This window comes from Bombina bombina, chromosome 5, assembly GCF_027579735.1.
Source record: "Bombina bombina isolate aBomBom1 chromosome 5, aBomBom1.pri, whole genome shotgun sequence".
Lineage (NCBI taxonomy): Eukaryota > Metazoa > Chordata > Amphibia > Anura > Bombinatoridae > Bombina > Bombina bombina.
The window spans coordinates 288,785,070-288,812,606 of NC_069503.1; the positions used below are offsets into that span (position 1 = coordinate 288,785,070).

Below are 27,537 nucleotides of genomic sequence, written 5' to 3' on the forward strand. Positions count from 1 at the left end.
GAATATTTCAACCAAAGAACCTTAGTAGGAAGTGTCTTATCAACCAATGAGCATTGGTGAGAAGTACACATCTGACACAGTTGTATTAAATAGCCCTTATTTCACTTTTTTATGCAAAAATACTTTTAACATCATTAGATACTGTTCTTTCATACAGATGACTGTGTTTTCACTAGTGCCACTTTAATAGTGTGTTTTATGATTTAATCTTCAGTTGGCACCCTCTCTCTTAACCATATAGAAAGACGCACATTTCATCAATAAGAGCACTTCAAAAATAGCAAGCATTGCCCTTCTGAATTATAATAACTGTTAAACGCAAAGAAATGCATTGCATTTATGTTTAAACTTATAAGGTGTTGCCTTTCTCCTTTGCACACTATTGAGATTATCCTTTTAACAAATATAATCCTTTAATGTTGGTTGTTTACAAACAATAGGATGCCTAAAAGTCTCAGCTAATAAAAAGCAGTGCTAATACTTTGGTGAAGCACAGATCATTTCTAGGAGGCTGCATCATGACAGACAATGCTGTGTGTGGTCATTTTTAGTGGAACTTTTCTGAGTTTGTCTTTTAGCATTTGCCTAAACAATCTGCACAATGAAAACCTGTACACACTTGGAATTAAAGTTGCTGCCTGAATAAGAGGTTAACCATTATATTATGAAAATATATTTGTATTATGTTTAATTTTTGATGTTTCATAAGTGTGTGCATAATTATAAAGTGTTATAAAAAATTAAGTTGCTGAGTTTAATATCTCTTTAAAGGTGTTTGGTTTATGTGACTGCTCAACTAATCTTTTCACTGTTCAGAGTAAAATATACTTTTATCCTGTTTCTCAAAATTCTGACAGTTCTTCAAGAGTTAGAAACCTAAAACCATTGTTCTCCATCTATCTTTTTATTGAAAAAATATATATTAAAGGGAGAGGAAACCCCAAAAAATGTATTTCATGATTCCAATAGAACATACAATTTGAATCAACTTTCCAGTTGACTTCCATTATCAAATATGCGTCATTCTCTTGTTATCCTTTGCCGAAGGAACAACATTGCACTATTGGCAGCTAGCTAAACACATCTAGTTAGCCAATCACAAGAGACAAGTGTGCAGGCACCTAGCTCCCACTAGCGTAGGATATGTGCATATTCTTTTTCAACAAGGGATCCCAAGAGATCAAAGCACATTTGAAAATAGAAGTGAATTTAAAAGTGTCTTAAAATTACATACTCTATCTGAATCATGCAGGTTTAATTTTGACTTTCCTATCCCTTTAAAGGAAATGCAAAAACACATTTTTTATTGAGGTTTCAAAACAAATATTACAGATAATAGTTCATCAAAAGCAATAATGACAGTCTGGAAAAAATGTTACTCTTTACAGAATATGTCCACTTTTTTCAGAAAACCAAAATTAAACAAACATGAGAAGAAATTAAAATTCAGATAGTGATTTTAAACAACTTTCCAATTTACTTCTATTATCTAATTTGTTTTGTTCTTTTGATATTCTTTGTTGGAAAGGATACCTAGATAGACTCAGGAGCTGCTGATTGATTGCTGCAAATATATGCCTCTTGTAATTGGCAGACCAATGTGTTCTGAACATTTTTGGATACCAAGCGAATGAAGCAAATTATATGAAGTAAATTGGAAAGTTGTTTAATATTGTGTTCTCTATCTGAATCATGAAAAAAAAAACATTTTTGGGTTTCATGTCCCGTTAAATTTGCTCCTATAGTTTGAATGGGGGAGTCTAGATCAAATAGAGAGTGATTTGTATGTAACCCCTATCCACCACTATCATATAAGATTTTTTGATGTGTAATTCTGTGTTTATACTTGTTTTGCATAGGATGAAGTTCTTAGTTCGGAGGTGGCAACGAGCTACTAGTTTTAGTCCAGGTGGTGTGAACAGGAGTGGATTTGGGCAAAGCACAGGTGAGAAACCACATAATCAAAACTAGTGTTTAGCACAACATAAAACCACTTATAAGGAGTGGTAGGCTTTATAACTTTATCTTGTGATGTGCCGAGAATCTTAGGTGGTTTGCTAGAAATATAAGCATAACCTATTAATTATGGACCTTGGTGGTAAACTGCTCTAGCCTGTAATCTGTAAATCATTAAGGGGTGATTATCAATATTGCATGAACATCATGACACGAAACAACATGACTGCTGGATCATCCTCTCCTAAGCTGTCAGGGTATTGATCCAGGAGAGTGAAGTCTTAAGACTCCAAGAGAGGACCCTGTGGACTGGTTTAATCATTCTGTAAACACTACTTGTATGTTTGTGCCTCATCTGATGCCAGATTTGGCAGATAAATTCTTATATTTTGACATAACATAGCGTCATCTGGGTAATCTATAAGTATGCATGGCTATTCCTTTAATAGATGGCAATTCTATTGTTTCTGTCATTGAGTAGATCACGTAGGTACATAGTTCCAAACATGACATTTCCAGGCCTATTTCCTTTATGTTAAACTGTGTTTTTTTATAGATTCTTGTCATGAATTTCATAAGTAAAACATTTTTATTACTAACTTTTCTAGTTTTGGATACATTAGTACACATATTCATCCTCAGTGTCAAAAGACTGTCTAAGACAGGTTTTAGTTACTTACTAAAATACTTCTTTTTTTATTCCTTTGAAATCATTACAAGATTTTTCTATTTTATAACTGTTATTAAACTATACTGTCTAACCTGAGTTTAAAAACAATAGCAATATTACTGTTCAGTTGTGATCTTTTTTTTTATTATTCTTTTTCTTTTATAATTTATTAATACCTAATTCAAATACCCTTTATTTAGGAATTCCACAGGGTTTTCTGACTTTTTAGGCACATGAAAAAAACACCATAAAAAATCCTTATTTCTAATTTTAGCTTTCTTTCATACAGGTGGTAAGAGTCCATGATCCATTACACCTGGGAGTTACTGTTCCCTACCACTAGGAGGAGGTAAAGATTCCCAAACCCCAAGAGCTCTATAAAACCCCTCCCACCTCAAAGGTACCTCAGGCCTCAATCTGCCGATCCTGGCTCCTGATTTATAAAAACTGCTGATCAAAATTGTGAAAGATCCTCACACAATTTATTATCAGTAAATGCAGTAAAAATTCTGTTATAATTTTTGGATAGTCGACGGTTATTGAAAGTTTCTCAAGAGTTCCAGGAAAAGCGTCCTCTTTAGAACGCTGCACAGACACTCCCCCCCCCCACACACACTCCCCCCCCCATCATATTCTTTTTTTTATTTAAAGTTGAACATATTTGTTCTCTTTTATAGTGGTTTTGCTTAATTTAGGGGTCTTTAAAACTGTTACGAAAACCCCTGAGGTTTTTCCTATTCCAGATGCTGTCTATGAAATAGTTTCTAGAGAATGGTCTAAGCCAGGTAATTATTTTAATCCTTCTGCAAGGTTTAAGAAAATATTTCCCTTACCTGCCTCTAATATTGAACTGTGGGAGACTGTCCCTAAAGTAGATGGGGCCATTTCCACTTGGATTAAGCATACTACTATTCCTTTGGAAAACAATACTTCTTTTAAGGACTCTTTAGATAGGAAGTTAGAATCCTTTCATAGAAGGGCCTTTCTGCACGCAGGTTATTTGTTTAGGCCACCTATCTCTATTCTTTATGTAGCTACTGCTAGTAGGAAGATCAATTTTCCAGAGTACTTTGGTGTCTCAGGCAAGGGTTACTTTTGTGAGTATCAGATCAAGAGAAAAGGCTAAAGTTGATGTCAGCCTGTCTGAGCCTTCTGTCTCTCTCTTTTCCTTCTGTTGCTCTTTGTATGAAAGTATTAGGTCTTATAATTGCAACTTCAGATACGACATTTGCTTGATTTCACAAGACCTCTTCAGCTTTGTTTGCTTCGTCATTGGTGCAGGGATCATACAAAGAAGATTTTTCTAGATCACAGAAGTAGTCAGTCTCTGGCCTGGTGGCTGGATAATCAGTTCATTATTTAGGGGGCTTCTTTTGCCCTGCCTACCTGGACTGTGATCACTACAGATGCAAGTCTTTCAGGTTGGGGAGAGTTTCTTAATTGTCTGGTCTTTCTTGTTAACCTCCTTAATTATCTTATCTTTCATTAGGATGTCAGTCTTAAGAACTAAATTTGATGTATTGCCGCTTCAGACATTATCAGTTGGGAAATTGCTGCCCCTTCTTTGTGTCCTAATCCCAAGAATGCTTCAGAGAGATCTTTGCATAATTTGGATGTTGTTAGAGGTTTTAATTATTATATTGATGCTACTAAGAATTTCAGACAAACTTCTAGTTTAACTTTTCTGGTTCTAGGAAAGGACAGAAAGTTTCTGCTGTTTCTTTGGTTGAAACTTTTGATTCATAAGGCTTACTTGAAGGCCTCCGCCTAAACGAATTACTGCTCATTCTACAAAATTGATTGCCACTTCTTGGGCTTTCAAATTTATATAGGTGGCCCTCGTTTTACAACGGTTCAATTTACACCGTTTCAGAATAACAACCTTTTTTTCTAGTCATGTGACTGCTATTGAAAAGCATTGAGAAGCAGTGCATTTATTAAAATAGCCAGTAGGTGGAGCTGTCCGCTTGTGTTGCAGCAAAGCCAAGCAAGCTGAAATTAATCAGTTTAACCAGACCTGAGCTATCGAGCAGATTTAAAAGGAACAAGATCTTCCTGTCTATAAATCAGTCCAGATTGGAATGCATAGAAAGAACTGTTTGCAGAAAAATGTAAGTGAAGTCTGTGTTGTGTGATTATTTTATTAGATTTATAATGTTGTTTAGCAAATGTTTTTCTTCATTTAACTTAGTTTAAATATATATTCTGTGTTGTGTGATTATTTTATTAGATTTATAATGCTTTTTAGCATTTAAAGTCTTCATTTGAAAGCTTTAAAAATAATGTATTAGGTGTTACTTATGACAATTTTGAGAGGGGCCGGAACCTATCTCCCTCACTTCCCATTGACTTACATTATAAACTGGGTTTCGATTTACAATGGTTTCGATTTACAACCATTCCTCCTGGAACCTAACCCCGGCGTAAACTGAGGGCTACCTGTAAATATATAATTTTATATATATATATATATATATATATATTTTTTTTTTTGTTCTTTTGGGGTTGTTGATGTTTCTTAAATCCCGCTCTTTGTGTCTCATTACTCATGGACACCACAGCTTGGGTATTAGTTCCCAGGAGTAATGGGTCATCGACTTTTCACTACCTGTATGAAAGAAATCATAATTTATGCTTACCTTATAAAAAATTTTCTTTCAAGGTGGTTATTTTTTTTTTATTTTTTTTTTATAGCGCATATTTTTTTTTTTCTTTCCTAAGATATGGAGAGTCCACGACTTCATTCCAATTACTAGTGGGAATATCACTCCTGGCCAGCAGGAGGAGGCAAGGAGCACCACAGCAAAGCTGTTGTGTCACTCGCCTACCCATAATCCCCAGTCATTCTCTTTGCCTCTGTCAATGGAGGAGGTGAAGTTTGATCTCTGAAGAAAAATTTGATTCTCGTTTTTCTACAAGCAAGATTTTGGGTCTAGCTGTGTCCACGTCAATCTCTTCAGTAGATTAGTGGTGGCTTTTAAGCAGTTAGAAAGTTGTGAGGTAGTCTTTGCTTGGTTTTCTAACATGTTTGCTACCCTCGGTATAGAAAGCCAGAGTTGGTTATTCTGTTCTTTCTTTTTCTACAGGTCTCTGTAAGGAGTATGTGTCCTTTCACACCTTGTGAGCTGTCTACCTGCTGGACAGCTGGAATTGCAGGTAAGTGCTTTAGTCTTCTTGGTATGGAGGCACTTTAAAGAATTTCTCTGCATTATCTTAAGTGGGACATATTAAATCCTTAGTAAAGGATTTTATTAGGCAGTGGGCAGGCACATGTATGTGAGAGACTTAAGTTTTATCTCCTTTGTGGGTATGAAGGAGTTAATTCTTAATCCTATGGCTCTGTATTCAATTTTGTTCTAAGTTTGGGGCAAAAGTGTTGGGAGCTAATGTGATTGCACATTCAGGACTGTAATTACAGTTGACTGTTACGTTTGACTCGGCTCTGAAACTCACGCTTTTACTCTGTTGCGCAGTTTCTATTTTAGACGGTTACGTGACTCTCTCTTCCGCTCTTAGATCGGAGCTGTGTCGGCTGGGCTAGTAGTGTCTGTTAGGAGCCAGCTAATTTAAGTCCCTCAAAGTTGTTTTGTTCTCCGGAAGGCAGGAGAGAGCCCATCAGTCTGCTGACGTGTAGAGGTTGCTATTTGGGGGTATGTTTTTTTGAGCACTATATCGCTCTGTATACATTTAAAGTGACAGTACAGTTGTAAAAGAGTTTTATTTTTTGTGTCATTTCTGTGGGAATTCTGGTAGTTTGATCATAGAGCAGGAGTCTGTTCCTATGGACAAATGTCTATTGTCTTGAGGCCCAAATTGTGTTACCTATGCAATTTTGTTCCTCATGCTTAAAAAGAACTTTAAAATGTAAAGAATTTTTTTTGGTTTCTGAGCCTAATGTTTTTCAGGATGATGCTGTTCAGGCAATGCCACAGCTTTCTCCTCCGACGTCCCAAGCCTCAGTGGCATCACATACAGTGCCCTGCAGTTCCTCTCAGCCTCCTGGAGGAGTTTATTTGCCTGCAGATTTTGCTGCACAGGTATCTTTTGCGGTATCTGTGGCATTATCTGCTTTTCCTATACTGGGAAAACGCAAGAGGAAATTTAGACTTTTAGATAGTAAGGTTTCTGTTCCACCTACTGCTACGCAGGTTGCACTCCCTCATAAGTCTGATGAGGAGGATACATTGGTAGCCTCTGAGGGTGAAATCTCCGATTCGGACAGTATAATTCCTTAATCTGATACTGAAGAAGTAAACTTCATATTTAAGCTTGAACACCTTTGTGTACTGTTAAAGGAGGTATTGGCTACTTTGGACGACTCTGACTCTTCTGTCGTTGTCGACCCTAAAAAATCTAGTACACCTAACAAATACTATGATGTTCCTTCCTCTGTGGAAGTGTTTCCTGTTCCAGACCATGTGATGGAGATTATTTCACAGGAATTGGAGAAGCCAGGGATACCTTTTTCCCCGTCTCCCATTTTTAAAAAGATGTTTCCTGTTGCTGACTCCATTACATATTCATGGGGCACGGTGCCTAAAGTAGAAGGGGCTATTTCTATTCTGGCTAAGAGAACTACGATCCCCTAAAGAGGATAGCTGCTCCTTTAAGGATCCCATGTACAAGAAGCTGGAGGCTTATTTGAAAAAGATGTATGTTCATCAGGGTCTTCAATGGCAACCTGCAGTCTGTATTGCCACAGTAACAAGTGCTGCATTTTACTGGTGCAATGCCTTGTCTGGATCAATTTTAGTAGAGACTCCTTTAGAGGAGATTCAAGATAGGATTAAAGCTCTCAAACTAGCCAATTCCTTTATTTCTGATGCTAACATGCAAATTATTAGACTGGGAGCCAAGATGTCTGGCTTCATTGTCTTAGCCTGCAGGGCTTTGTGGCTAAAATCTTGGTCAGCTTTTTTTACCTCAAAGTCCAAGGTTCTGGCGCTTCCTTACAAGGGTAAAACCTTGTTTGGACCTGGTCTGGCAGAAATAATTTCTGATATTACGGGTAGAAAAGAGTCTTTTCTACCACAAGATAAGAACAACAGACCTAAAGGGCGTCAAAGTAATTTTCGTTCCTTTTGTAACTTCAAAGGTCAAAAGTCTTCCTCTCCCTCTTCCAAGCAGGAGCAGCCTAAAGCCCAATCAGTCTTGGAACAAGGGAAAGCAATCAAAGAAACCCTCAGCTGAGTCTAAGTCAGCATGAAGGGTTGGCCCCCGGTCCGGGATCGGATCAAGTGGGGGGCAGACCTTCCCTGTTTTGTCAAGCATGGATACAGGATGTCCCAGATCCTTCAGCTGTGGACATAGTATCTCAGGGTTACAAAATAGAATTCAAAACTTTTCCTCCCAGGGGCAGATTCCGCACCTCAAGATTATCTGCAGACCAGGTAAAAAGAGAGGCATTCTTGAACTGTGTTCAGGACCTTTCCTTCTTGGGAGTGATTGTTCCAGTTCCAGTAAGGGAACAGGGTCTACAATTCTATTCAAATCTGATCGTGGTTCCCAAAAAAGAGGGAACTTTTCGACCAATTTTAGACCTAAAGTGTCTCAACAAGTTTCTCAGGGTACCATCCTTCAAAATGGAAACCATTCGTTCCATTCTTCCATTAGTTCAGGAGGGTCAGTTCATGACGACCATAGACCTGAAGGATGCGTATCTTTATGTTCCCATCCACAGGGATCATCACAAGTTCCTGAGATTCACCTTTCTAGACAAACATTTCAGTTTGTGGCTCTTCCGTTTCGCCTTGCCACAGCTCCCAGAATTTTCTCAAAGGTTCTGGGGGGTCTCTTGGTAGTGATCAGGTCTCCGGGAATTGCAGTGGCGCCCTACCTGGACGACATATTGGTTCAGGCGCCATTTCTATCTTTATATGGGAAGAGTGGAAGAGTCCACAGCTGCATTCCTTACTTGTGGTAAATACTGAATCTGGCCACCAGGAGGAGGCAAAGACACCCCAGCCAAAGGCTTAAAAACCTCCCCTACTTCCTCATAACCCCAGTCATTCTTTTCCTTTCATCACAGGAGGTTGGCAGAGAAGTGTTAGAAGATTTTGAAGTAGTCTCTTATGGAGGGTAGTACTCTTCGAGATGGGACTGGAGTTTTAAGTAGTCCTGTCAGACTCTCAGTGAGAGCATGGATGAAAGTTAGAGTCCGGAGATGCAGGTAGAGTCGTTCTGCAAACCATCCCGACTCCTATTAACAGCTCCATAGGCAATCAGCGTTGACGAGTTTCGCTGCCTGCTTTCTTCACTCAAGTCCATGTCAGAAGCAATGCTACTATCTGTCACACTTGAAGGGCTGTGTTCCTGTTCCACGGCGTAGATTCTGGTAAGATCGCTTCATAATTTACACATGTATGATAACGCAAGAAGACATGGTCACAGTGGGACTCCTTTTATCTGTATAGAATCAAGGGTTAATATCTCCTTAGGGGGATTATTTCACAGGGGGGAATAAACTTATATGTTTATTTTATTTTATGCTGCTTTTATGTGTGAGATGTAATGGGTTCATAGGCTGTTATGGAAAATACAGGTTTCACTTTCACTTTGAGAGCCATGCAGCTTACAAGCTTGGCACGCTTTCTTATAGCGTGGACGGTAGTGCATTCTGCACCATGTGATTCATTCTTTTTTTCCTGACCGGGTGTCTATCAGAGAGAAGTCATAAATCTCTGTACTGTCTGGGTCATAGGAGGTGGTGAGTGCCCCAGCCATTGGGGTATAGGGGTGCCATTTTTTTGTATAAGATAAGATGTTTTATTTCTCTAGTTTTATTGCACTAACGATGGAGGATTCTGTTACTTTAGAGGGCACTCCCTCTATTCCTTATGAGTAATTCCTGTTTATATGGTGAGTAGGCCTTAGTTCCGCCCACTCAATGATGTTCCATATGCCCTGATAATGTGATAATATCAAACATGTTTGATACCACAAAGCATCCACTTCTGAGGAGTTGTCGTACAGTGAGGTGCGTACCCTACATTCTTGTATCTCTACACATGCAGTTTTCCCGTAGCATTGCTGATCCTCCATCTGGAGGGGGCTTTTTTGTCACCAGACGTTACTGCACAGTTCAGGCGGTGGTGTCTGCGGCCTTTAATGCTTTACGTCGCCCTGCTAAGCGCAAGCGAAAGGTTACACATTGCACTCCTTCCCAGAGTACATCAGATAATTTATTGGATTTAACTGAGGGTTATCCAAGGATGAAGTTCTTTCTGAGACTTCAGAGTATGAACATTCTGGGTTGGAGTCTGCTACCTCTAAACCTCTGGCTGCGGAGGAACCAGACTTAAGTTTAGGAGTTTGCGCTTTCTTCTAAAGGAAGTTGTTGGCGAATTCAGAGGTTCCAGAGGCCAAACTGCCTGATGAACCTTTAATTCCTAAATTGGATAGAGTTTGAGGACAGGGTGGTACCTTATCCTTCCCTACTCCTGTTAGATGGAGAACATTATTAAGAATGAATGGGACAGGATTGGATTCCTTTTCCCCCTCTTCTCCCTTTAACAAATTGTCCCTGGTCCTGGGCTCTCAATGGCGTTGTGAGGTTCCGTCCCTAAATGGAATGGCGTTATCTTCACCCTTGCTAAACCTACTACTATCCCGCTTGAGGATAGTTCTTCGTTTGAAGAGCCCATGGATAAAACATGAAAACTCTGTTAAGAAAGAGGTTTCAACATATGGGATATTTGTTTCAACCGGCAGCAGCTGTTGCCGTGGTTACTGGAGACACTACCTTCTGGTGTGACTCCTTATAGGATTTGATCGGGGTGGAGGATCCCCTTGACATTACTCAGTAAAGATTTATGGCCTTGAGGGTTGTTAATTCTTTTATCTGTGCTGCTATTAGGCAGTTTATTCGCTTGAATGCTATGGCTTCAGCTTTTTCTTTTCAGGCCCGTCGGGCTCTGGCTGAAGTCATGGTCTGTGGATATGACTTCTAAGTCTGGACGACATCTCTCTCTTTAAGGAAATGATTTCTTTCATGTAATTGGCCTGTCCATGAGCTAGTGACGTATGGGATATACAATCCTACCAGGAGGGGCAAAGTTTCCCAAACCTCAAAATGCCTATAAATACACCCCTCACCACACCCATAATTCAGTTTTACAAACTTTGCCTCCTATGGAGGTGGTGAAGTAAGTTTGTGCTTGTTTTTTATAATTTCTTCTGTGATAAGCGCTTCTAAGCATTCTGAAGCCCAATTCCTCTCAGAGTACATTGTTTGTCAGAGGTATGTGAAGAAGAGTATCGCCTATTTGATTTTATGGTTTCCTCACGGTAAATCTTTCAAGGGTTCTCTGTTATCGGTCGTAAGGATTCATCTCCTACCTCCCTTTTTAGATAGACGATATACTCTTATATACCATTACCTCTGCTGATAGCTTTCAGTACTTGTTTGGCTATGTGCTATATGTGGACGGGTGTCTTTCGGTAAGTATGTATCATTATTTAAGACACTCTCAGCTATGGTTTGGCACTTTATGCATAAAGTTTTAAATATATGTATTTTACTTATATTTGCCATGAGTCAGGTCTATGTGTATTTCCCTTTGCAGTCTGGGAGTTTCGTTATGGGAATCATGTTTTAGGAAGTTTGTCTTACCTGGGGTATAGTCTTTTTTTTCATTTGACTTTTTTTTTCATTAAAACTTGCAGGCAAATTAGGCTCGCAAAGGCGCAAAATGCTATTATTTATTACGTCATTCTTGGCGTGAGTATTTTTTTGGGGCGAATGTGCGTATGTAATGACGCAAGTTCATCATTACCTGAGTCTTAGTTGACGTTAGGTTGTTTGGCGCGAAATTGTTATGACGCGAGTTGCTTCATTTCCGGATGTTTGTTGGCGCCAAAAAAATCTTCCTTTTGCGTCGTGCATCATACTTGACGCCAAAAAAAAATTAGTTTTATTTTACCCCACTTCCTATATGCTCCTTGCCTTCTTTATGCTCAGAGGGCTATGCTATTTGCTTTTATTGCCAATTTTAGCATTTGCGTTTTTTTCCCATTCCTAAAACTGCTATATGTGGAAATAAGATATTCTGTTTAAATGTTATTTTTTCTTTTACATTTTACAAGATATCTCAATCTGATCCTGTCTCAGAAGCTGCTGTAGGAACCATGCTGCCTGAACACAGTTCTACCAAAGCTAAGTGTATCTGTTGTAAGCTAGTGGAGATTATATCTCCATCTGTAGTATGTAACAGTTGTCACGATAAGCTTTAGCATGCAGAAAAGGTTTCTATTAGTGCTAGCACAGTATCTGTTGTTCCTTCAACATCTAAAGTACATGATATCCCTGTTGATATGAAAATTATTTTGCTGATGCGATACAGAAGGCTATGGCTGCTATACCGCCTTTAAATAAACGTAAAAGGTCTTTTAAAACTTCTCATAATTCTGATGAAATTTGTAATTGCCGGCAACATACTGATATATCCTACTCTGATGAGGATTGAGTATATTCGTTCTTTGTTAAAAGAAGTGTTGATAACTTTGGATATTGAGGAGTCTGGTCCTCTTGATAATAAATCCAGTAAACATTTAAATTCTGTCTATAAACCTCCTATGTCTACTCCTGAAGTTTTTCCTGTTCCTGATGCTATTTCTGATGTGATTGCTAAGGTATGGTCTAAGCCTGGTACTTCTTTTGTTCCTTCTTCAAGGTTTAAAATGTTGTATCCTTTACCAGTGGCTAAATTAGAGTTTTGGAAAAAAGTCCCTAAGGTTGATGGGGCTATTTCTACTCTTGCTAAACATACTACTATTCCTATGGAAGATAGTACTTCTTTTAAGGATCCTTTGGATAGGAAAATTGAATCTTATCTAAGGAAAGCTTATTTGCATTTTGGCTATATTCTCAGGCCTGCCATTTCTATGGCTGATGTTGCGGCTGCATCAACTTTTTGGTTGGATAGCTTAGCACAACAGGAAAAAGACTCTGATTTGCATAGAATTGTTCGTTTGCTTCAACATGCTAATCATTTTATCTGTGATGCTTTTTTTTATATCATCAAGATTAAAGGGACACTGTACCCAAAAATTTTCTTTCATGATTCAGATTGAGCATGAAATTTTAAGCAACTTTTACTCCTATTATCAAATTTTCTTCATTCTTTGTATCTTTATTTGAAATGCAAGAATGTAAGTTTAGATGCCGGCCCATTTTTGGTGAACAACCTGGGTTGTCCTTGCTGATTGGTGGATAAATTCATCCACCAATAAAAAGTGCTGTCCAGAGTACTGAAACCAAAAAAAAGCTTAGATGCCTTCTTTTTCAAATAATGATAGCAAGAGAACGAAGATAAATTGATAATAGGAGTAAATTAGAAAGTTGCTTAAAATTGTATGCTCTTTCTGAATTACAAAAGAAAAAATTTGGGTTCAGTGTCCCTTTAATGTTAAATCTATGTCTTTGACTATTTTAGCTAGAAGAGCTTTATGGCTCAAATCATGGAATGCTGACATGGTATCTAAATCTAGGTTACTATCTCTATCATTCCAGGGTAATCATTTTTTGATTCTCAGTTGGATTTTATTATTTCCACTATTACTGGGGGAAGGGCAAATCTAAAGCTTCTAATCACTTTCGTTCCTTTCATCAGAATAGAGAACAGAAAACCACTCCTTCCCCTAAGGACTCTGGCTCCAATTGGAAGCCTTCCTCGAGTTGGAATAAATCCAAGCCTTATAAGAAACCAAAGCCAGCCCCCAAAAATGCATGAAGGTGCGGCCCTCAATCCAGTTCTACTAGGGAGGGCAGATTGAAATTATTTTAAGACGTTTGGGCAGGTTCTGTTCAGACTCATTGGATTCAGCATATTGTCTCTCAGGGTTATCGAATAGGTTTCATAATAAGACCCCCTGTGAGAAGATTTTTTCTTTCTCACGTTACAACAAATCCTGTGAAAGCTCATGCCTTTCTGAAGTGTGTTTCAGATCTAGAGCTTTCAGGAGTAATTGTACCAGTTCCAATTCTGGAACAGGGTCTGGGTTTTTATTCAAATCTATTCATTGTCCTGAAGAAATAAAATTCTTTTTTTTTTAATCAATTTGTAAGGGTCCCAACTTTCAAGATTGTGACTATAAGGACTATTCTGCCTTTTGTTCAGCAAGGTCATTACATGTCCTCAATAGACTTACAGGATTCATATCTTCACATTCCGATTCATCCAGACCACTATCGGTTTCTGAGATTCTCTTTTCTAGACAAGCATTGCCAATTTGTCGCTCTTCCATTTGGCCTAGCAACAGCTCCAAGAATCTTTTCAAAGTTTCTCAGTGCCCTTCTATCTGTAATCAGAGAGCAGGGTATAGCGGTGTTTCCTTATTTTAACGATATCTTGGTACTGGTTCAGTCTTTTCATTTAGCAGAATCTAACATGAATCAACTTGTGTTGTTTCTTCAAAGAAATGGTTGGAGGATCAATTTACCAAAGAGTTCCTTGATTTCTCAGACAAGGGTCACCTTTTAAGGATTCAAGATAGATTCAGTGTCCATGACTCTGTCCTTAACAGACAAGAGACGAATGAAATTGGTTTCTGCCTGTCGAAACCTTCAGTCTCGATCATTCCCTTCAGTGGCTATGTGCATGGAAGTTTTAGGTCTCATGACTGCAGCATCAGACGCAATCCCCTTTGCTCATTCTCATATGAGACCTCTGCAGCTTTGCATGCTGAATCAATGGTGCAGGGATCATACTCGGATATCACAGTTGATCTGCTTAAATCCCAACATTCAGCTCTCTCTGTCCTGGTGGTTGGACCATCATTGGATTCTTCAAGGGGCCTCTTTTGTTTGTCCTTCCTGGACTGTGATTTTAACAGATGCAAGTCTCACAGGTTGGGGAGCTGTCTGGGGGTCTCTGACTGCACAAGGAGTTTGGCATCCTCAAGAGGCGAGGTTACCAATCAATATTTTATAACTGTGTGCTATTTTCAGGGCTCTTCAGGATTGGCCTCTATTAAAGAGAGAATCATTCATTCATTTTCAGACGGACAATATCACAACTGTGGCATATGTCAATCATCAAGGGGGGACTCGCAGTCCTTTTGTGATAAAAGAAGTCTATTGAATACTTTTTTGGGCGGAATCCAACTCCTGTCTAATTTCTGCAATACATATCCCAGGTGTAGACAATTGGGAAGCAGATTATCTCAGTCTTCAGTCTTTACATCCAGGGGAGTGGTCTCTCCATCCAGATGTATTTTGTCAGATTGTACAAATGTGGGGTGTCACCGAAATAGATCTGATGGCTTCCCATCTAAACAAGAAGCTTCCCGGGTACCTTTCCAGGTCTATGGATCCTCAGACGGAGATGGTGGATGCGTTTTACCAACCTGCTTATATTTTTCCACCACTAGTTCTTCTTCCAAGGGTGATCTCCAAGATCGTATTGGAACATTCACATGTGTTTCTAATAGCACCAGCATGTCCTCACAGGCTTTGGTATGTGGATCTTGTCTGAATGTTCAGTTGCCAACCTAGGTCACTTCCTTTAAGGCCAGACCCACCTGTCTCAAGGGCCGTTTTTCCTTCAGGATCTCAAATCACTAAATTTGAAGGTATGGAAATTGAACCCTTAGTACTTAGTCATAGAGGTTTCTCTGACTCAGTGATTAATAATATGCTACAGGTTCGTAAGTCTGTTTCAAGGAATATTTATTATCGGGTTTGGAAAACCTATATTTCATGGTGTTTTTCTCATAAATTCTCTTGGCATTTTTTTAGGATTCCTAGAATTTTACAGTTTCTTCAGGATGGTTTGGATAAAGGTTTGTTTGCAAGTACCTTGAAGGGACAAATCTCTGCTTTTTCTGTTTTATTTCATAGAAAGATTGCTAAACTTCCTGCTATTCACTGTTTTGTTCAGGCTTTGGTTCATGTGAAGCCTGTTATTAAATCAATCTCTCCTCCTTGGAGTCTTAATTTAGTTTTGAAGGCCTTGCAGGCTCCTCCTTTTGAACCTATGCATTCTTTTGATATTAAACTACTTTCTTGGAAACTATTGTTTCTTTTGGCTATCTCTTCAGCTAGAAGAGTTTCTGAATTGTCTGCTCTCTCTTGTTAGTCTCCTTTTCTGAGTTTCCATCAAGATAAGGCAGTTTTGTGGACTTTGTTTAAATTCCTTCCTAAGGTTGTGAATTCTAACAACATTAGTAGGGAAATTGTTGTTCCTTCCTTGTGTCCTAATCCTAAGAATGCTCTTGAAAGATCTTTACATTCTTTGGATGTTGTAAGAGCTTTGAAATATTATGTCGAAGTTACTAAAGATTTCAGGAAGACTTCTAGTCTATTTGTTGTTTTTTCTGGTCCTAGGAAAGGTTAAAAAGCCTCTGCTATTCCATTAGCATGTTGGTTAAAGCTTTTGATTCACAAGGCTTATTTGGAGGCAGGTCAGTCTCCGCCTCAGAGAATTACAGCTCATTCTACTAGATCAGTCGCCACTTCTTGGGCTTTTAAGAATGAAGCTTCAGTTGATCAGATTTGCAAAGCAGCAACTTGGTCTTCTTTGAATACATCGACTAAATTTTACCATTTTGATGTATTTGCTTCTTCTGAAGCAGTCTTTGGTAGAAAAGTTCTTTAGGCAGCTGTCTCAGTTTAATTCTTCTGCTTATGATTTGTTTTTTTCTTGAAATTTATGAAAGACTTATTTTTTGTGGATTTAATTTTTTCAGCAGAAATCACTGTTTTTATTTTATCCCTCCCTTTCTAGTGACTCTTCTGTGGTCTCACACATCCTTGGGTATTTTTATCCCATATGTCACTGGCTCATGGACGCTTGCCAATTACATGAAAGAAAACATAATTTATGTAAGAACCAAGAGTCCATGAGGCCCAACCTTTTTATGGTGGTTATGATTTTTGAATAAAAGCACATTTTTATTTCCAGTTCCTCTTTTTGTATGCTTTTTTACTCATTTTTTCTCCCCACTACTTGGCTAATCGTTAAACTGCATTGTGGGTGTGGTGAGGGGTGTATTTAAAGGCATTTTGAGGTTTGGAAAAGTTTGCCCCTCCTGGTAGGATTGTATATCCCATACGTCACTAGCTCATGAACTCTTGCCAATATGAAAGAAATGAATTTATCAGGTAAGTTCTTACATAAATCATGTTTTTGTCTGGTCCAGGCCTGGACTCAATTATCTCCACGGTCACAGGGGGCAAGGGTGCCCTCCTACCGCAAGAGTATATGAACTAATCTAAGGGACGGTTTTCTTTCTGATAAAGCCCATGTCAGCAGTCCTCCGCTAAGCCAGAGCAAACCAAAAGCTCTTGGAAGCTGGCTCAGTCCTGGAATAAATCCAAGCAGAGCAAGAAGCCCGCCGAATGGGCGGTCCCCGGTCCTCTTCTGGATCGTGTAGGGGGCAGTATGTTGCTCTTTTCAGTCGCCTGGTTCAGGGACGTGCAGGATCCATGGGTCCTGGAGGTCATTGCTCAGGGTTACAAGATAGGTTTTAAGTCTCAGCCACCCAAGGGCATATTCCTCCTGTCTTCCTGACCAGAAAGGAGGGAAGTCTTTCTGGGGTGTGTACGGGATCTGTCATATAGAAGTTATTGTCCCGGTGCCTATTGCAGTGAGAGGTTTGGGATACTATTCAAACCTTTTCGTGGTCCCTAAGAAGGAGGGAACTTTCCGACCTAAAGAGCTTAAGCAGGTTTTTAAATGTCCCCTCGTTTAAGATGTAGACAATATGGTCCATTCTTCCCCTCATTTGAGAGGGGTAGTTCATGACCACGATAGATCTAAAGGATGCTCCCTTCTCGTAACAATCCTCAAGGACCACTTCCAGTTCCTAAGGTTTGCATTCCTGGACCAGCACTTCCAGTTTATTGCCCTTCCGTTTGGTCTAGCTAAAGAAATTTTAACGAAAGTGGACCATTCAGAATATCTCCTTTGTCTTCTTCGATCCCATGGATGGCAGATAATCTAGAGAGAGTTCTCTTGTATCAAGTACCAGGGTAGAATTCTCGGGTACTATAAAAGTATCCATAGACATGAGAATATTTCTAACAGACCAGAGATGTTGCAAGCTAGCTTCAACATGTCTTGCCCTCCAGATCTCGATCAGGGTATGGAGGTGATTGGTCTCATGGTGTCCAGCTTGGACATCATTTCCTTTGCCAGGTTTCACCTCAGACTGTTGCAACTGCGCATGCTGAAATAGTGTAATGGCGATCATTCGGATCTCTGGACAACCAATCGGGAGAATCGCTCTCTTGGTGGTTTTGTCCGGATCACTTGTCCTGAGGGACATCCGTCTCAAGACCATCCTGGGTGATTGTGACTACGGTTTGCGAGTCTGTCAGGATGCGAAGCAGTTTGGGGTGCCAGGAAGGCACAGGACATCTGGTCTCAGGAGGTAAAGCTCCCTCCTGATCTTATTTTGGATCTTTGGGCAATATACAATGCTCTGAAGGCTTGGCCTCTGCTGGGTTCATACCATTTAATCAGATTCCAATCAAACAATATATCCTTGGTGGCTTACATCAACTATCAGGTGGGAAGAAGAAGCTTCCTAGTTTTGAGGGAAGTATCTCGGATTCTGGTGTGGGGGAGACCCGCATTTGTTCGCTGTCAGCGATCCAAATTCCGGGTGTGGACAACTGGGAAGCGGATTCCTCAGCAGACAATCATTTAATCCGGGAGAATGGTCTCTCCATCCCGAGTGTTTGCAGAGATTTGCAAGAGGATGATCTTATAACGTCTCAATACCAAGCTACCCAGATAGGGGTTGAGGTACAGGGATCCTCATGCTGAGTTAACAGATGCCTTAGCGGTGCCTTGGAGGTTCAATCCAATTTATCCTTTCCGACCGTTACCACTACTTTCTAGTGTAGTGGCTCGAGTCAAGCAGGCGTCAGTTATACTGACTGCTCCGTCTTGGCCGCAAAGGATATGGTTTGTGGATTTAGTGGGGATGTCATCATCTCCTCCGTGGAAGTTACCTTGTTGCAAGGGATCTGCTGACCAAGGTCTCTTTGTTCATCAATGTCTAGATTCTCTGAGGCTGACTGCGTGGAGATTGAACGCTTAGTCCTAGCCAAGAGAGGGTTTTCTGAGGGAGTTATTTTTACTCTCATTCAAGCTTGTATGCTGGTTGCTCGTAGCATCTATCATAAGGTGTGGAGGACCTACTTATTCTGTTCTCCAGGATGAACTGGAGAAGGGCTTTTCTGCAAGTCCCCTGAAGGGACAGTTTTCGGCCCTGTCTGTGTTACTGCACAAGAGGTTTGCAGAGCTTCCAGATGTGCAGCCATTTGTTAAGGCTCTGCTGGGATCAGACCTGTGTTTAGATCTAAGGCTCCTCCTTGGAGTTTAAATCTTGTTCTTAAGGTTTTGTAACCATCTCCGTTGGAGCCTATGCATGAAGTAGACATTAAATTGTTGACTTGGAAGGTTCCTTTTCTACTGACTATTGCTTCTGCGAGTATCTGTGATTGCTGCCTTGCAATGCGTCCCTCCTTATCTGGCTTTGCATGCCGATAAGGCTGTTCTGCAAACCAAGTAAGGTTTTCTTCCTAAGGTTGTGTCAATTCGCTACATCAATCAAAAAATTGTGGTACCTTTCTTATGTCCTAATCCTTCTTCATCGAAGAAATGTTTACAACGTATTTATGGATGTGGTTTGTGCCTTGAAGTTCTATTTTCGGGCCACGAAGGAATTTAGACAAACCTCTTTCTCTGTTTCTTTTCTTTTCCGGGAAGCGTAGGGGTCCGAGGGCCTCTTCGACTTCCTTATTTTTTTGTCTGAGGAGTGTCATCCGTTTAGCATAGAAACGGCAGGACATAAGCCTCCTTTGAGGATTATGGCTCATTCTACGAGAGCAGTGGTTTCCTCTTGGGCCTTCAAAAATGAGGCCTCTATGGATCAGATTTGTAAGGCGGTTATCTGTTTCTTCTTACATACTTATTCTAAAATTTTGATGTTTTGCTTCTGCTGGAGCAGCCTTCGGGAGAAAGTTTTTGAGGGCGTGGTGCCCTCAGATTAGGGTCCGCCTCTCTTTTTTTCCCTCCCGTTAGCATTCCATGTACTCTAGAGCTTGGGTATATGTTTCCCACAAGTAAGTAATGCAGCTGTGGACTCTTCCCATATTAAGATGGAAAACATAAATTATGCTTACCTGATAATTTCATTTCTATCTGTATGGGAAGAGTCCACAGCTCCCGCCCGTGTTCTCCGATGGGTGGCCCTAAATTTTTTTTTATTTTTTTTCTGGCACCTTTTTCACCCTGATATTTCTCCTACTGTTCCTTGTTCCCTCAGTAGAATGACTGGGGTTATGAGGAAGTGGGGGAGGTATTTAAGCCTTTGGCTGGGGTGTCTTTGCCTCCTCCTGGTGGCCAGGTTCAGTATTTCCCACAAGTAATGCAGCTGTGGACTCTTCCCATACAGATGGAAATGAAATTATCAGGTAAGCATAATTTGTTTTTACACAAGCGTCTGGCAGAAGTGCCAGATGTTAAATCTTTTTGTCAGGCCCTGGTCAGAATCAGGCCTGTGTTTAAACCTGTTGCTCCTCCTTGGAGCCTTAACCTTGTTCTTAAAGCTTTACAGCAGGCTCCGTTTGAGCCTATTCATTCTATAGATATTAAAGTGTTATCTTGGAAGGTTTTGTTTCTTATTGCTATCTCTTCTGCTCGAAGAGTTTCGGAACTCTCAGCTTTGCAGTGTGATTCGCCTTACCTTATCTTTCATGCAGATAAGGTGGTTCTTCGTACTAAATTGGGTTTTCTTCCGAAAGTGGTCTTGGATAGAAATATTAATCAGGAAATTGTTGTTCCTTCTCTCTGTCCTAATCCTTCTTCTCATAAGGAACGTCTGTTGCACATCTTGGATGTGGTGCGTGCTCTAAAATACTACCTTCAGACGACTAAGGATTTTCGCCAGTCTTCTACCTTGTTTGTTTGTTTCTCTGTAAAGCGTAAGGCTACTTCTCTTTCCCTCTGGTTAAGAAGTATAATTAGTTTTGCTTATGAGACTGCTGGCCAGCAGCCTCCTGAGAGAAAAAAACAGCTCATTCCACTAGGGCTGTCTCCTCTTCTTGGGCTTTCAAAAATGAAGCAACTGTGGAACAGATTTGCAAGGCTGCAACTTAGTCCTCTCGTGCATACTTTTTCAAAATTTTACAAATGTGATACTTTTGCCTTTGGCTGAGGCCTCTTTTGGGAGAAAGGTTCTTTAAGCGGTGGTGCCTTCTGTTTAGGTCTGCCTGTCTTGTTCTTCCTCCCTATTCATTCCGTGTCCTCTAGCTTGGGTATTGGTTCCCACTAGTAATTGGAATGACGTCGTGGACTCTCCATATCTTAGGAAAGAGAACAAAGTTTATGCTTACCTGATAAATTTCTTTCTTTCCGGATATGGAGAGTCCAATGACCACACCCTTATTTAAGACAGTTATTTTTGACTGAAGCTCAGGCACCTCTACACCTTTGTGTTATTCCTTTTTACATTTCTCTTCGGTCGAATGACTGGGGATTATGGGTAGCGGAGTGATACTTAACAGCTTTGCTGTGGTGCTCTTAGCCTCCTCCTGCTGGCCACAAGTGATATTCCCACTAGTAATTGGAATGACATTGTGAATTGTCCATATCCGGAAAGAGAGAAATGTATCAGGTAAGCATAAATTTAGTTTTTTCCCCTGCTCCTTTTATTTTGCTCTTATTTATTTTCCTACCTAATTTTGCTTGGCTATACGTTAGCCTAAGGTACCCGTGATGTGGGAGGGGTTTTATAGAGCTCTTGGGGTTTGGTTATCTTTGCCTCCTCCTAGTAGTAGTGAAGAGTAATTCCCAGGAGTAATGGATCATGACTTGTCTCCACCATGAAATAAATTAATTTATCAGGTAAGCATAAATTATGTTTTTTACAATCTTGCATTTTAACAAATTAGTGCTGGTTCTTGCATAACGATTATCATTTTCCACTGGAGTGAGCACAAAGTTATCTATATGGCACACGTGAACTAGCACTGTCTGGCTGTTAAAAGCTAATAAAAAGCACTGACATAAGAGGCAGCCAGCAGGGGCTTAGAAACAGGCAAACTTAGAGGCTATAAAGTATGTTAATATAACATTGTTGGTTATGCAAAGCTGGGGAATGAGTAGTAAAGTTATCTATCTTTTTAAACAATAACAATTTCTAAGTAGACTGTCCCTATTAAACAAAAGATAATAAAGAAATTGGTTTTACCCATGTAATCTCTTTCAGGCAATGAGCTGAGGACAGACTCTCCGTACCTTCCAGCTGGTAATCTGGAGCTGTATGGAGACCAGAGGCATTCTTCCTCTCGATCGAGATCAGGTTTTGAATCCCCTCAGTCCACTGTGAATTCTCATCATAGGTAAATAGTAGCTATTTATTTTCAGCTAAAACGTGTGCATGTAGTGTATACTGAGCTGTAACATGCATTATAAATGTGTATATACCTGTTTATGATAATCTAACATCTCTTTATATAACAGTGTAAGAATATAGCAAAATGCTGTTAGAAGTGATTACATAAAGGTCAGTCATGCAAAGTAAATGAAATAATAAGCTACAGCTGTAAGCCAGTTATATAAACATAAAATATCTATAGATTGTCAGACTGTGAGAAAACATTTTATCTTATATGAGAACATTTAATAGTATCAGCACTTGCCATTCCGCCATCATACATCATTCATACTTAGGGCCAGATAATAAAAAACATACCATCATGGAGGGAGGGTGCATCTTTACTGAGGAGTAAGATTATATTGTGATACGTGTCTCTCCTCTTATGCAGAGGCCTGAATAGCAAGATAACAGCGCTCAATATAAAATGTGCCTTTCTAGATATATTTGTGGTAGCTTATAGTACTGCTGAGATGTTACATAAGAGCCTTATATAATTAGTTATGGATCACAGGCTCAAATAAAACTCACAACAGAAAAATAAAAATGTAAGGAAAAAAAGAGAGCCACCTTTTAAAACCAAAAACATTCATCTTCCAACTACTTAAAGTGAAAGTCAATCCTAGCGTTGTACAAACGCTAGGATTTATTATTGAAACAAATAAAGGGGACTTTCATTCATGAAGTATAAGATACTTCATGTAGAAAGCCCCTTTATTTGTTTCAACCGATCGCCATTCTTAGCTGCTACAGCAGCCCCACGGCTAAAAATGTTTGTGCTAAGAAGTGATGTTTTCATGGGACCCGGATTTTTTTCGCCCATGGGAGCCGGATTTACCGCACGGCTATTGGCTAAGAGGTGAAAACGTCACCTCTTAGCAAAAACATTTCTCTTGTAAAGGTGTATCCAGTCCACGGGTTCATCCATTACTTGTGGGATATTCTCCTTCCCAACAGGAAGTTGCAAGAGGACACCCACAGCAGAGCTGTCTATATAGCTCCTCCCCTAACTGCCACCCCCAGTCATTCTCTTGCAACTCTCGACAAGATAGGAAGTGTAAGAGAGATGTGGTGACTTAGTGTAGTGTTTACCTTCAATCAAGAGTTTGCTATTTTTAAACGGTACCAGCGTTGTACTGTTTTACTCTCAGGCAGAAATTAGAAGAAGAATCTGCCTGGAGGTTGATGATCTTAGCGGTTTGTAACTAAGGTCCATTGCTGTTCTCACACATAACTGAAGAGTATGGAAAGAAAACTTCAGTTGGGGGGACGGTTTGCAGATTACCTGCTTTGAGGTATGTTCAGTATATTTATTTCTAGAGAGATGATAAGGTCTAGAAAATGCTGACAGGGCCTTGTATATTTGAGGTAAGCCTGATGCAGTGATTTAACAACGACTGGGATCATGCTTACAAAAAAGGGTAATATTCATGTTAATGCTCATATTACTTAGTGTCAAAACGTTTGCATGGTTTATAGAAAAAACGTTTTTTCTCTGAGGGTAATAAATCTTTATTTGGGGCCTAGTTTTCCACATGGCTAGTCTGATTACTCCTAGGAGTACTTTTTAAAGGCCCTCTGACATTGAGTGCTTGGTGTGAGGGGCCTATTTTCGCACTCTAAATGCGCAGTTGATATTCAGACTGAGACATCCAGCTTCCCTAAAGGAGCCCTCCGGCATCTAGGACCACTAGAGAGGGTTTTTTTCCTGCAAAAATCATGTTTAAGGGCAGGTAGGAGCCACAGCAGAGCTGTGGCAGTGTGTTTGACTGTTTATTAACAGTTTTAACGTTTTACAAATACAGTTTGGGGCCTAAGGGGTTAATCATCCATTTGCAAGTGGGTGCAATGCTGCTTTAGTCCCTTATACACACTGTAAACATTTCGTAGAGTTTACTACTTTTTAACACTGTTTTGCAGTTTATGTGGTAGTTTTTTTCTCTTAAAGGCACAGTAACGTTTTTGTTTAATTGCTGTTTCACATTTATTAAAGTGTTTTCCAAGCTTGCTGGTCTCATTACTAGTCTGTTAAACATGTCTGACATAGAGGAAACTCCTTGTTCATTATGTTTAGAAGCCATTGTGTTAACCCCCTCTTAGAATGTGTACCAAATGTACTGATATTTCTATAAGTTATAAAGACCATATTATGGCATTTAAAGATTTATCACCAGAGGTTTCTCAGACTGACAAAAGGGAGGTTAAACCACCTAGCTCTCCCCATGTGTCCAAACCTATATCTCCCGCTCAAGTGACGCCAAGTACATCTGGCGCATCCAATGCGTTTACCTTACAAGACATGGCGGCGGTTATGACTAATACCCTCACAGAGGTATTGTCCAAACTGCCAGGCTTACAAGGAAAGCGAGACAGCTCTGGGGCTAGAACAAATACAGAGCTTTCTGACGCTTTAGTAGCTATGTCCGATATACCCTCACAATATGCAGAAGCCGAAGCAGGAGAGCTTCTATCTGTGGGTGACATTTCTGATTCAGGGAAGGCGCTACTTCAGTCTGATTCTAAAATGACAGCATTTAAATTTAAGCTTGAACACCTCCGCTTGTTGCTCAGGGAGGTTTTAGCGACTCTGGATGACTGTTACCCCATTGTAGTCCCAGAGAAATTGTGTAAAATGGACAAATACTTTGCAGTGCCTGTTTACACTGACGTTTTTCCAGTCCCTAAGAGGTTTTCAGAAATTATTACTAAGGAATGGGATAGACCAGGTGTACCGTTCTCTCCCCCTCCTGCTTTTAAAAATATGTTTCCCATAGATGCCGCAACACGGGACTCGTGGCAGACGGTCCCTAAGGTGGAGGGAGCAGTCTCTACACTAGCTAAGTGTACAACTATCCCCGTCGAGGACAGTTGTGCTTTCCTAGATCCAATGGATAAAATTTAGAGGGTTTCCTTAAGAAAATCTTTATACAACAAGGTTTTATTCTCCAGCCTCTTGCATGCATTGCCCCAGTCACTGCTGCAGCGGCTTTCTGGTTCGAGTCTCTTGAGGAGGCTCTACAGGTGGAGACCCCGTTAGATGATATTCTAGACAGGATTAAAGCTCTTAAATTAGCTAATTCCTTTATTTCTGACGCCGTTTTTCATTTAACCTAGCTAACGGCTAAGAATTCAGGTTTTGCCATTCAGGTGCGTAGGGCGCTATGGCTTAAGGGGACACTGAACCCAATTTTTTTCTTTTGTGATTCATATAGAGCAAGCAATTTTAATCAACTTTCTAATTTACTCCTATTATCAATTTTTCTTCGTTCTCTTGCATTCTTTATTTGAAAAAGAAGGCATCTAAGCTAAGTAGCCAGTCAATTTGTGGTTCAGAACCATGGATAGCACTTGTTTATTGGTGCTGTCCAATCAGCAAAGACAACCCAGGTTGTTCACCAAAAATGGGCCAGCATCTAAACTTAAATTCTTGCCTTTAAAATAAAGATACCAAGAGAATGAATAAAATTTAATCATAGGAGTAAATTAGAAAGTTGCTTAACATTGCATGCTCTATCTGAATCATGAAAGAAAAAATTTGGGTACAGTGTCCCTTTAAATCCTGGTCAGCTGACGTTACTATTCGGGCCTGGACTGAAGGAGATCATTTCTGATATTACTGGAGGAAAAGGTCACGCCCTTCCTCAGGATGGGTCCAACAAATTAAGGACCAAACAGACTAATTTTCGTTCCTTTCGAAACTTCAAGAGTGGCGCAGCTTCAACTTCCTCTAATGCAAAACAAGAGGGAAATTTTGCCCAGTCCAAACCAGTCTGGAGACCTAACCAGGCCTGGAACAAGGGGAAGCAGGCCAAAAAACCTGCTGCTGCCTCTAAAACAGCATGAAGGAGTAGCCCCCGATCCAGGGCCCGGATCTAGTTGGGGGCAGACTTTCTCTCTTCGCCCAGGCTTGGACAAGAGACTCCAGGATCCCTGGGCTCTGGAGATTGTTTCCCAGGGATATCTTCTGGACTTCAAAGTTTCATCTCCAAAGGGGAGATTTCATCTCTCACAATTATCTGCAAACCAGATAAAGAGAGAGGCATTCTTACGTTGCGTTCAAGACCTACTGGTTATGGGAGTGATTCACCCAGTTCCAAGGGAGGAACAGGGGTATGGCTTCTATTCAAATCTGTTTATAGTTCCCAAAAAAGAGGGAACTTTCAGACCAATCTTGGATCTCAAGATCCTAAACAAATTTCTCAGGGTCCCATCCTTCAAGATGGAGACTATTCGAACCATACTACCTATGAGCCAGGAGGGTCCATGTCCATGATATGACTACCGTGGACTTAAAGGATGCTTATCTCCACATTCCGATACACAGAAATCATCATCAGTTCCTCAGGTTCGCCTTTCTAGACAGGCATTACCAGTTTGTGGCTCTTCCCTTCGGGTTAGCCACGGCACCAATAATCTTTACGAAGGTTCTAGGGTCCCTACTGGCGGTTCTAAGGCCACAAGGCATAGCGGTGGCTCCTTACCTAGACGACATTCTGATACAGGCGTCGACTTTCCAAATCGCCAAGTCCCATACGGACATTGTTCTGGCATTCCTGAGGTCTCACGGGTGGAAGGTGAACGAAGAAAAGAGTTCTCTCTCCCCTCTCACAAGAGTTTCCTTCCTAGGAACTCTGATAGATTCAGTAGAAATTAAAAATTTTCTGACAGAGGTCAGGTTGTCAAAACTTCTAACTTCCTGCCGTGCTCTTCATTCCACTTCTCGGCCGTCAGTGGCTCAGTGTATGGAAGTAATCGGCCTAATGGTAGCGGCAATGGACATAGTTCCGTTTGCCCGCCTACATCTCAGAGCACTGCAACTTTGCATGCTCAATCAGTGGAATGGGGACTACACAGATTTTTCTCCTCTGATAAATCTGGATCAAGAGACCAGGGATTCTCTTCTCTGGTGGCTATCTCGGGTCCATCTGTCCAGGGGAATGAGTTTCCGCAGGCCAGAATGGACTATAGTGACGACAGATGCCAGCCTTCTGGGCTGGGGCGCAGTCTGGAACTCCCTGAAGGCTCAGGGTTTGTGGACTCAAGAGGAAGCCCTCCTTCCGATAAACATTCTGGAACTAAGAGCGATATTCAATGCTCTTCAGGCTTGGCCTCACCTAGCTGCGATCAGGTTCATCAGATTTCAGTCGGACAACATCATGACTGTAGCCTATATCAACCATCAGGGGGGAACAAGGAGCCCCCTGGCAATGTTGGAGGTTTCAAAGATGATTCTATGGGCAGAGGTTCACTCTTGCCATCTCTCAGCTATCCATATCCCAGGAGTAGAGAACTGGGAGGCGGATTTTCTAAGTCGGCAGACTTTTCATCCGGGGGAGTGGGAGCTCCATCCGGAGGTATTTGCCCAGCTGATTCAACTATTGGGCAAACCAGAACTGGATCTCATGGCGTCTCGTCAGAAGGCCAAGCTTCCTTGTTACGGGTCCAGGACAAGGGATCCCCAGGCAGCGCTGATAGATGCTCTAGCAGCGCCCTGGTCCTTCAGCCTGGCTTATGTGTTTCCA

At 40.5% G+C, this 27,537-nt stretch overlaps 1 protein-coding gene across 1 annotated transcript in view; it reads left to right on the top strand.

Annotated features, from left to right (window-relative positions):
* The window catches only part of AKAP9 (A-kinase anchoring protein 9), an 894,005-nt gene that overhangs the window by 834,057 nt on the left and 32,411 nt on the right, over positions 1–27,537 (top strand). Inside the window, exons 47-48 of the mRNA XM_053715709.1 lie at positions 1,860–1,945; positions 21,848–21,980. Coding sequence (XP_053571684.1) covers positions 1,860–1,945; positions 21,848–21,980 — 219 coding nt within the window. The remainder of the gene's footprint in view (positions 1–1,859; positions 1,946–21,847; positions 21,981–27,537) is intronic.